Raw genomic sequence first — 12,228 nt, forward strand, 5'->3', positions numbered from 1 at the left:
CAACACTTAAGAAAACTATTGCACCATGACAAATGCAGTTTGTCATGGTATAAGCACCAGACCAAAAATTGCCCTCAGCCAAAAAAGATATATTTTCACAGCATTATTACAACAGGGCCAAGTTTGCCCTAGTGCTAATAAGGAATGGTATTATCACTAGGGCAAACTTTGTCCTGGTACAAAAAACAAAAACAAAAATGAAAATGTATCTTCTTTGCACTCTGCCAATTTTCCCCTGGTGCTTTTATCATGCCAAACTGCACTTGCCATGGTGCAATATTTTTCTAATATGTCCCAGTGTTTTTAGAAATAGGGCAAACTTTGCTCTTGTGCTAATACCGTACAAACTTCGCAATTGCACCGGTGCAAAGCTTCTGTAATCTGGCCCCTCAGCAGGACTGGGAACAGGTAGCCTTTGCGACAGACAGTAGGAACTAGTTTGCAAAATGAAGGGTCCAGGTGGGTTTATGAAACGATAGTAGAGAAGAAAGATAGAGAGGGGCGAGACCATGAGTGCTTATGTAAACAATAGTAAGAACGTGCAAGAGTATTCAATTGTCAAAAGTAAGCCAGGAACGGGAGGAAAGAGAAGGAGAGACAGAGGTACGAGGAAGACTCAGACAGAGTACGGATAGCCCAGTTGCAAATAGAACATAGAGGGGCAAGACAGTAGGAAGGAATGCTGATAAGAAGGGAGGAGCAGTAGAGAGTAATTTAGTTGCATGAAAAGTGGTTTAAGGATGATCATTGCAAATATTGTAAATCTGGAATCTGCAAGTCTTATCTTTGGAGGAGACATGAGGAGTGAAAGAAAGAGTAGTGTCACAAATGACACCTAAGTTACATTCAGAAGGGTTCAAAGAGAGAGAGAGAGGAGGGGGGAAATAGATATGAGTAGTGGGTAGAGGGGCCGTGACAGAGGAGGAGGGAAAGATGATTGTTCATCCAAGACCAGACCGCTAAGAGACAGGATGAAATAATTGAGTGTAAAGAGTCAGAAAACAAGGAAAAAGAAACACAAATGTGGGTGTCAACAGCAAAGAAGTAGGACAACAGCCCAAATGATGAGATCAGAGAAAATAGAGGAGCAGTATAGAGAAAAAACAGAACAGTGCCATGGACTGATCCTTGAGGGACTCCATAGAGAAGAGAACAGGCGACAGAGGATTTACCAGATAATGACACTGAGAAAGAGTGGCCGCCAAGATAGGAGGAGAACCAGTGTAAAACAGAACTAAAGAGACCAAAAGAACAAAGTGTGGAAAGAGGAGTAGGGTGATCCACAGTGTCAGAGGCAGATGATAGAACAAGGAGATTGAGAAGTGAGGAAAGCTCCACATGATGTGCGGAAAGAAGAGAATTGGAAACACCGAGCAAAGCCGTTTTCATAGAATGTAGAGGGTGGAAGCCCAATCGGGAAGGGAAGGTTAAGAGTTGGAGTCAAGATAAGAAGAGTTGAGTATTCACTACCCATTCAAGTATTGTATATAAGTAGGGAAGAGGAGAAATAGGATGATAGTTCATAAGAGAAGAAGCATCAAGCAAAGGTTTTTTAGAATAGGAATAATAATTGCCTTCTTAAAAGATGTCGAACGGTAGCAGTGAAGTGAGAAGAGTTAATAAGCAAAGTCAGGAAAGAAAGAAGCATAGTGTGTATTTTGAGGATTCGTGCAAATGGAATGGGATATAGAGGGGATGATTATTTCATCATTACTCAATAAATATGACTTTCTGGCTTTTGAAAGTTTGTTTGACCCCAATTCTTTAAAAATGTTTCCTGAGCATAACGCCTGCTGAGCATAAATGTCATACATTTGGAATTCCATGGCGATTATCTTACAGTATGCATGAAAAGAAGGGGGAGGACAACGTCAGAGGCAGATTGCAGACTAACCCAATGATCAATAGTGTAGATTCATGAGTAATCTTTAGGCAAGTCTTGCAAGTCAATCTACAGTGCCACATGCCTTCTTTATCAGACCAATCCCGCAACATCGTGGCCCATGTACCAGAACTCCACCTTTATAGGTTATGACTTGTGAAAGTACCGAAATCTAGGAAGAAACCCTGAGAACAACAGCAAGGCCACAGGTCATGGGGTCATGGTCTAAAGAGTATATGGTGCCCACTGAAGAGATCTACATTGATCTGAGGCTATGGTATTTCAAGCACCGTCTCCCCTCTGGGTAAGAGGGTGTCATGTTCTCTGGTGCTCATTGCAGTCAAGCTACAATGCTATTTCTGTTGGTGTCCCTTTTGCTCCTCCAGGAATATCCAAAATGCTGCCGTAAGGCTGTTGTTCCATCTGAGCTACCAAGACCATATTTCATCAGCCTTTCAAGAATTGCATTGGCTGCCGGTTGCCGTGACGGTTGAATTCAAAGCGTTATGGTTGGCACTGAAAGCCTTCAATATCAAAATACCATATTTTATTAGCAGCTGTTTTTCTTGTTATACTCCTTTCAGGCATCTTAGCTCCGCATCATCTGCCCTATTGGCTATTCCCAGATTTAAACAGAAAAGATGGAGTGGTTCTTCCGTTGTTGTTCAGGCATCAACATTGTGGAAATCGCTCCAATCACATCTATGTTTTCTTGACGACCATCTTGAAATCAGATGCAATCTGAAAACATATGTGTTCCCTAGTTCCCTAGTTATCTGTGATTGTAGCTTTATCTGGGTTCCATAAGGTTTTAAGGTCTAGGTGCCATTATGCCTCTTCTCAGGCGATATTGTACACTTTATAAATATTCCCCTACCTACATTGATTGATTGATTGATTGATATTTTATTTCTATTGCGCTCGTACACGAGTGTTTCAGAGCGCGACAAGGCAAGGGAGGGGAACAGGGGAGAACAAAACAGCGATCTTACTAGGCCCAGTGACATTGAGAACGCGCAAGTGCATGGGAGAGGGGGGAGGGGAAAAGTGCATGGAGGGAGGGAGAAGTGGAAATCGCGAAGCAGAGGAGAAACAGATAAATAACAATAAATAAATAATAAAGGCAACAAACAGTGGTAATGCAGCTATCAATTTGCAAGTGCTAGGTTTAAGGCAGCAGACAGGGTAGATCTGATAAGTGCAGGAAGAAAAAGGGGGGTCTGTATAGGTACAAATACAGACCCCAGTGCAAGGGGTGGCCCGGAGGCAGTACGGGAGGGTGGCAGGGTGGCAGGGTGATCAGGTACCTGGGCCCGAAGGACAGAGGGTGGCCAGGTACACGGTGCCAAGAGAGAACAGATCAGCAGGGGAGAGGGGGAGCGAAGGCAGAAGAAAAGAGGAAGGTCTTGAGGTGCTTCCGGAACCGGAGATGGTGCTCCTCAAGTTTTAAGAGAAGGTGTTCTCTCCATTCTTAGATCTGCATTCTTCACCCCCTAACGAAGGGCACTCTGCACTGATAAAGGTTCCAAAAGGTAATCAACAGACCAGGGCTCCCACTCTTTTGAAACATACACACTAACAGGCGATTGGTGGCTTCCAAGCCTCCTGCTTTAATCCAATGATAATGCTTCCTAGAGAAGTGTAAATACACTTTTGCAACCATTCCCAGTGTCCAGGTAACAGTGCAGTCATTAAGCTTGTATTGAGAATATCTTTCCTGGGCAGAAACTCCCTTGCTGCCTTAGCTACTTCTACTCTGAGAGAAAAAGGCCTCTTCCAGGCACTACCTTTCCCTTGCACTGGTCATCCCCTGCTATGCCGGATAGATGGGTTTTTATAGGCGTGCACCAACCTCCATGAGCCTTCCTTCCCACATAGAAGGGGTGTGAATGCTTCACTTGGGGACAACACAGGGCTTCCTTGGGGAGCGGAAACCATGTGCTGTGTTCTCTGTAGAGGGCACACTTCCCCAGCATGTGCTGCTTTGATTTAGCGAACCAATAAATGCAGGGGAAATGTATACATGTTTTATTCAGTGACAATTGAATTGTTTCCTAACTCTAATTCTAGTCATTTTATTTGGCTTTATATTGTTTCATATTTATTTGTACCTAAAATCCTATGTATAGGCTGCTTGTACTTTGCAACCAAGTATGTGAGAACACTGCAGATGCTTCTAGGATATACAAAATGAGCCTTAAGAAATAATAGATAAGCACATTGCTGTCAAGACAAAATTAAGAATTAGGTTACCGCTTATTAATATTGCACTAATCCTTTTGTAGTAATAGGATCAAAGGTGCCAATAGACATTTGTATGCTATTACTCCATCTCCCAAGTGGCAAATAGGCCCTTAAAAGGGATAAGATGAGATGGTGCTACCGGACTGTGCACAGCAGTAGTATACATGTTTCAGTTATAAGGCTATCATCAAACTGCCCTGGCTCGAGCTGCAATCCCGTATCATCCTCAACTCCTGTTGCATCATCTACAAGGTTGTCACTCTGACGTCCCCAAGCTCTCTCACTGAGAAACTCAGCATCGCTAGAGGCCTATGATCTACCTAACGCTAGGACATGTGCCGACTTGAACTTTGATGCAGAACGGAAAGAACAAGAAGAACCAGAAGAAAGGCTGTCTCTGTCTACGGCCCTAGACTCTGGAACCTCCTTCCTGTCAACATCAGACTCTCCCCTCGCTTTTACAGTCCAGGAATGAGCTCAAGACCCTCCCCTTCAAGGAATGTCTCCTCCCTCACACCGAGGTCCACACACCCTTCACTGCCCACCCTGCTGGAGACTGGGTGATTTGATCCCCATTCTTTCCTCCACTCGTTGCTTTTAGATCCCTTGCTGACACATGTCCCACATTCCTTCTCACCTGTTGTTAGCTCCTGCTCCCTTGTTTCTCTGCTCCCCTCACTATGTTCTCCCCCCCTCCCCTTGATTGTAAAGTGCTCCATTGCTTCCCAAAAGCTAGGTCCTCACTCAATAAATAGCCTAATAATAAGACCAAGAATAATAATAATGATAAAATAATCATTGATCATGCCACGTTTAACCAAAGAACACGTGTAATGGGTGTGTGATCAGCATAGAATAATGTTGTTGCAAAAAAAAAACACCTTCACGTTGTGTTGCAAAAACTAGTACAATATAAATGAATGCCTAGTATGAAAGGACAATATTGTATGGTTTTGTTCGGAGATGTTGTTGCTATTTCATGTATCTAAATAAAGATTGAGCGAATAAAGATCGGCCAACCTCTTTTATTTACTGTCGTTCTGTGTTTGCTCTCTAAAGATTAGCCATCACATACCTAAAAGCAGGAAGCAGTACATTAGAAAAATCCAGAAAGTTAGAGGGCAATAAAGCATGCTGTGACGGGCTGCATCTGACCTGCAGAACAGAATACACTAACTTGCACATCCTTCTGTAAGTGAACAGGTTCACCTATTTAATGCAGAGATCTACTCATTATAATGTATCTTTACATTACATGTCATATATCTAAAACTTAAAACAAACAGCAATAATGTTCTGCCACATTAGAATGCATTGATGTATCCAGGCATAAAATGTCTGATTATACATCCATTTGTAAAAGAAAAGAAAATAACATTTAATAAATATTACATTCCCTGCCATTTGAAAATGGCAGTGAATGTTAAAATACTACAATCCATAATATCATGTTGATGGCATCACATTCCCAATCTAAAAAGTAAGCACATCAATGGTGAGTTGTGAAAAGAGAATATTTGTGTTATACAAAAATAGGTCCTTGTAGGCCTTTTGACATTTTCATAACATTATCATCGATAACTCTTAGTTCGAAAAAGACACTTACACATTTGATAACTTTGTTCAAAGAGGTTTGATGCTGAGTGAAGTAACTAACATTATTTGTCACACCCAGGCTAGGGCCATTAAGAATATGCTTACCACCACAGCGGCACTCATCCTGCGACGTGTTTCATTTGGTACATTCTGTAAAGAAAAATAAATATGGGGAAATGTGTTTTGCTATGAAAAGAGCAACTCAGGGGTTTGTATCTGCATGATAACCACTAGAGGGCAGACATGCATTACAAATTGAAAAATGACTTGGGTTAGTGAGAGGGGGTCATCTTAACCGACATGCCACCATATCATGTTCATGTTAAAAGTGGTAATGTCATGGAAGGGACAATCAAACATTGCACTTTCATGCCCTTGCCCCCAGGCAATTCCCAATATGTGGGTTAAAACATATGAACATATAATACACCTGTGGAAGTGGTCAGAACCTCTATTTTTGTCCACATAGAAATGCAGATAAAGTACCAATCGTACCCTAGATTGCTGTATGCATATATTAGCATTCAACAGTTTTTCTGTTAACACATATAAAATGTACTTAAAATAATTTTGTGCACTTGATTTTGATTTTTAAAAAAAAGTGTAAATGCTGCATGACATTTATGCACGGAAGACCGCATTTACAAGGAATCTTCTGGGGCTAAAAACAGGCATATTACATAGGAATCCATTGGTTTCATGCAGCATGAAAATGGCACGGATGTGTAAAGCCATGTTCTTTTTTGCAGGCAGATTGTAAAAGGCAAGCTAACATCGTTAGTCAATTTTGTGCCCCCTCGCCTAAAAAACCTTTAAAACCCAGCAATGCAAAACAATAGGTGCAAAACATGCCATATACATTTTATGCCAGGTTTTTACACTACCTTTTGCGATCCGTGGATTTGGAACATTACCACCAGTTAGTTGTTGGTGAATATTCACAAGTAACATAGTTTGTTTGCTATGTTTTTTAAAACACACACAATGTTTTCACGCACGCCAAAAACCAGAAAATAATGACTGAAGGCAAGTCTCTGAACGCTCACACGAGAGAGAATACAACCCGCTAGGGAAGAAAGGCCCAAGTCGATCTTGTAAGGATAACTTTAATCTCACACGAAGATGAGAGCAACAGCAAAGAACTCTGCTGCTAAGAACGTTCTGTCGAAAAGTAGTACAAGCAGAATCTTATAAAGAAAAACAATCACTTATGATGCAACATATGCAGTAGAAACCTGCGCGGCTGGTTGGTGTGCACCTATGCATGATCTGCCTACTCTATAAGATCTATAAGAGATGCCAGGTCATTGGTTGCAGCTCGGTCCGTTCGTCTTCCATCACGTGGGTGCTGCAGTGATACTCTTCTTCTCACGTAGAAGGTCATTGAATAAATTAACTGCACTCCTATCACAATGCTACTTTGTCATTATATGTGCACCTGACAGATTTTAGGGCTGGCTCAAAGAAGGTTCTGGGGCACTCTGACCTCCAGACACACATCTTACTCACTCCCTTCTGCGCCATACGGCTCCAAGGTCTCCACCCCTGTTTTGAACTATAATGTATCTGTCCCAGCACCTCGCAATACAAATCACATGATTATTTCAAAGACATACAATGTCCGTACTCTTTGAACATCCAGAACTTGTTACTTTTAGGGTTGTTGGTCAGAGGGCACCTGGTGCCATGGAATTCTCGGGTCTCTGGGCTCAGTCAGTTATATGGGCCATATCTCGTGGTCGCCTGGGGATGGATGAGGTTGGTCAGATTTCACCATCGCCAGTACACCCAAGACTGGTCTGCAAACCTCAGGCCAACATTTCAGCCCACAAACTGTTGTTGGTCTGGAGCCAACAATCGCAAAATCACCAATATCCTGAAATAGCCTATACTGATAGCACAGGGGAGGACGCCACCCTGTGCAGAGCGAATGGGTGAGGTTGGTCAAATGTCACTATCGTCATACATTACAGACTGGTGTGCGACCTTGGGCAAACATCTCAGCCCACCAACGGTTAGGAGGCTGGAGCCAACCCATAACATACACACACACTTATATATATATTACATGGACGCGAAAGCGTCCATGTAGTTATGGTTAAGTTGGCGTTTCCATAGGAAGAGCATTTTTTGGGTGGCTTATAACTTCGCTCCCTCTGGACAATTCCTCACCAAACTTTGCAAAAAGAGTATATGGCCCACTCTGAATTTTTTTTGCGAAGAGGTTTGGAGAGGTTTGGTCCAGGGGGGGCAAAGTTATGGGGGGGTCCCAAAACTTTTGTTTTTTCCCATAGACATAATGGGAAAAAACTTTGCGCACGCCTACAGCCCAAACCGCTGGACGGATTTACACCAAATTTGCGGCAGGAGCGGGGGCTTGCTCCTGAAAGCGTGCTTTTGCAAATTTGGTGTAAATACGTCTAGTATTTTTTTTTTAAATGACCAAAATGTAAGGCAAAAAATTAGTGATATCTCTGTTCGCTTCGCAGACGGACTTCCCGGTTCGCTCCGTGGACAGTGCCCTGATTGGCTGGGCGGATTGCTTGATGTCCGCGGGCATGCGACGTGTTCGCTGATTGGACGGCATGGGGCGTGGAGCGCATCAGATTTTTTGTGCCGCCCGCCATCTTGCATTCGCCGACGACCGCGGTGAAACTTGGATTAAAAATTGTATTTAGTGGAGTGTGTTGGTGTGTAAGAGTGTTTGGGGAGAGTGGGGGAGTATGAGATTGGTTCAATGTTCTGTTTTTTTATGTGCTAGATGCTTTTGTTGTGTTAGATTTTTCTGCGGACACCACAGCTCTTCTGAAATGTTCGTAAATAAACAGAATGGATTCGGTGTCAAGTTGAAAGTGTTCTAAGAAGACTCCTGGGGTCCTTGAATGTTCGCAGGGGGTGTCCTGAAGACGTTGCCTGTATTGTTCGTTGTCAAGCTGAAAGTGTTCTAAGAACACTTGCGGTGTCCTGAAATGTTCATACATAAAGAAAATGGGGGTGTTCTGAGGACGTTGTCCGTATTGTTCGCTGGCAAGTTGAATGTGTTCTAAGAACACTCGCGGTGTCCTGAAATGTTCAAAAATAAACAAAATGGGGGTGTTCTGAGGACGTTCTCCGTATTGTGTGCCTGCTAAGCTGTATCCAATGAGGGAATGGCACAGAGAGTGAAGTGGAAATGGTAGAAGGGCTGTCTAAGAATTACACGGTCTGCGGACAGGGCGTGCTACATCCGGGGTTTTCCAGCAAATCCAGCATGGAAAGAAGACTGTAGGGATCAGCCAATCAGATGTTGAGGTTGTGGATTTGTCTTCAAAGAGACTGTGTTTAGTGAAGATGGCAGAAGTTGAGAAAGCCATGGTGTTGGTGTTTGGAGATATGTTTGTTCATGGTTTACAACAGTATGCTCAATGCAGGCATGTTGCAAAGAATTGTGTTGTTAAAGGAGTGGAGGTGGTGTGGAGCAGTGTGCCTGATTGCAATGTACTGGGAATTGTACAAGTGTGTGAAGATATGGGCAGGATGAACAGTCCCCATGTGGTAGTTGTGCACTATGGTGCTTTCCATTTGGGCTATGTCAGTGCCCTTACTTTGTTGGCAGATTTGGAACACTTGGTTCAAGCAGTAATGAACATCCTTCCAAATGCCAAAGTAATTTTTTCTGGATTAGTACCTAGGGCAATATGGGACAATAGTTCAGTTTTTTGTCCTCAGCAAAACAATGCTAGGTGTGTAATCAACCGAGGCATGTTTGCCTTTATGCTTAGAGCTGGTATGTTCTTCTGTAATAATGAGAATATTGATTCCAGTAATGCTGTTTATTTCAAAGAAGATGGCATTTCCTTATCTTTTATGGGAAATGCCATTCTGTTTTGGAATGTAAGGGTTGCTTTGGAGAAGGTTATGTGAAGATTTTAGGAGTAAAGTAAGAAAAATAAAAACAAAAAATACAAAATAACAGGTGTCTGTCAAGCATCTGCAAAAACCCCCCCAAAAAACGTCTCTTTTCAGAGCCAACCTCAAAGGGGAAATAGGACACACTATTTAAATGTACATTTACCACGCTCAGATTTTCGATATGTCCGCGGACATGGCAGTAGTCCGCTGACATCGAAATCACTAGCTAGGGGTTCAGTATGTTCTATGTTACATGTATATAAAGTCAGGGAAATTATGGTTAAGTTGTGCTACTAAAAACATATGAAATTCAGTAAAAAAACTTTGTTAAAGGGACGTTATAGTTAAGTTGCGCTAATAAAAACCTATGAAATTCAATGAAAAAACTTTGTTAAAAGGGACGTTATGGTTAAGTTGCGCTGCTGAAAACCTATCAAATTCAGTAAAAAAACTTTGTTAAAGGGACGTTATGGTTCAAAGTAAAACCGAAAAACCCCTGATATTCGGCAGTTATGGTAAGATAAGCAACCATAACTCACGCCACCGTGCACTGCTAACACTAACACCCAGGACATCAAAGATGACATCACAAATGTCATTGATGACATAACTGATGACATCACATGGCTGGCTCTCCCTTTTTTTCATTTACTGACATATCTAGGCCACATAGTTTTCTTCAGTAACAGTCAGGAAGTAAAAATTGAAAAGGTACTATATTTGTAGACTTAGGGTCAAGTCATATCATATGAAACATATATATATAGCGGAAGACACAGGCTTGAAAGAGAGCAATCCTTTCTGTGCATGAAGATAATCATTAGAGTTATCAGCACTTTCTCATAGTTTTATTTTTATTACTATACCTTCCCTGTATATGCTCATATTTGTATACATTGTACTCACACTCCTTTCCTTAGGGTTCACTGACATCATTTGATACACATACATACAGTAAGTAGCAGCTTTGAAACAGAGCAATCATTTCTCTGCATAAAGATAATCAGTTAAGTTATGAACTCTTTCTGCTACTACTTCTGCTTTTTTGCTTACTTCTCTGTCCCTGTATATACGCATATTTGTATGTGTTGTTGTCTCTTTTTGTTTTGTATGTAATAATGTAATTATGTATTAAGTGGGTTTTATTAGCTACTTATTACATGTTTCACAGTACGCAAAACTCTAATAAGAAAGCAGTTATCATTTCATTATTCTACATGGCAAGATTATGAATATTGCACCTTCATCATGTATACTGCAAACACTGCCTAAGTTTCTGCATGAGTTGCTTAATATACTGGATAGAACTTCATAATATAATGCTATTTATATCAATGCATTGCTTAATGCACTAATTAGCTCATGATATTTGTTCAAATGATCCTTGACACTTTTTGGTCAACATTATAAGAATCCCTCCTACAGAGTTTTCATGAAAAGTAAATGCACATGTGATGTCATCAGTGATGTCATCAATGACATTTGTGATGTCATCTTTGATGTCCTGGGTGTTAGTGTTAGCAGTGGACGGTGGCGCGAGTTATGGTTGTTTATCTTACCATAACTGCAGAATTTCAGGGGTTTTTCGGTTTTACTTTGAACCATAACGTCCCTTTAACACATTTTTTTACTGAATTTGATAGGTTTTTAGTAGCGCAACTTACCCATAACGTCCCTTTTAACAAAGTTTTTTCATTGAAAATATATATAGATTGGGTGTCACTGATTCATTCAAATCATCCATCAGTATGCTGATGATAGTTGGCTGTAACTTAAAATCTCCTCAGCTGATTATGTCTTGAAGACACTACTAATTGGATTCTTTGGTCAGTCTTAAATTATATAAATTGAAAAATTAATTCACTTTGCTTACTCCAGGTAATAAAACTCTACTCAGACATTGATGGCGGTAATGCTATTTTGACCAGTGCCGCCAAATGTGATCTTCTACCTTTAAAATCTTCTCTTCACAGTGTGGCACGTTTTGTCACTAAGAAAACAAATTCAATCACATTTCTACTGTCCTGTCTGATCGTCGCTTGCTCCAATAGGAGGAAAGGATATGCTTCAATATTGGCTGTATTGCTTATAAAGCTGTCATTTTACACACACTTCCATATTTAGCCGAAACAATTGATGATAAAGGTGCAATGTGTTATGTGAGAAGTACATCTGAGCTCTGCCTGGAAATTCTTAAAGTGTCTAAAGTTAAAACTCCAAAGCAAGTTTTTTTTCTGCTGCTGTTGCTCTCTTTTTAAATGTCTTAGCTTTAGACATTTGATTTGCCCCGATTTTACTTTATATAATGAAAACTGTTTCATTCCCTTAGACTCTGTTTTTGTCATTGTACATTACAATGATGGAAACTCTAGTGCCACACTCAGCAGCGGCCTCCCGCAAATACATGAACGGGTGACGGCCAAACTCAAACCAGAATGAATTATAGTCTCACTCAGTGCTTTAAGTAGGCCGGGGCCTGCCGGGGCCGGGCCCCGGCAGTCTCCAAAAAGTGGGGCTGAGCCGGGGCCCTGCCGGTGCCCCCAGTCCCACCGCACACAACATTGGCGGGATGCATTATCCCGTTGCGGCAGGGAGATGTGCCTGCCATGAAGTCA

The 12,228-nt window shown here is 41.5% G+C and overlaps 1 protein-coding gene across 2 annotated transcripts in view; it reads right to left on the minus strand.

The window, feature by feature from the left end:
- LOC138468205 (calpain-13-like) overlaps nt 1–12,228 on the minus strand; it is a 606,636-nt gene that overhangs the window by 395,786 nt on the left and 198,622 nt on the right. For both annotated transcript variants that reach the window (XM_069608666.1, XM_069608665.1), the window contains exon 8: nt 5,828–5,872. In XM_069608666.1, the coding sequence (XP_069464767.1) occupies nt 5,828–5,872 (45 nt within the window). The remainder of the gene's footprint in view (nt 1–5,827; nt 5,873–12,228) is intronic.

This window comes from Ambystoma mexicanum, chromosome 4q (assembly GCF_040938575.1).
Source record: "Ambystoma mexicanum isolate Mex_15411 chromosome 4q, UKY_AmexF1_1, whole genome shotgun sequence".
Classification (NCBI taxonomy): domain Eukaryota; kingdom Metazoa; phylum Chordata; class Amphibia; order Caudata; family Ambystomatidae; genus Ambystoma; species Ambystoma mexicanum.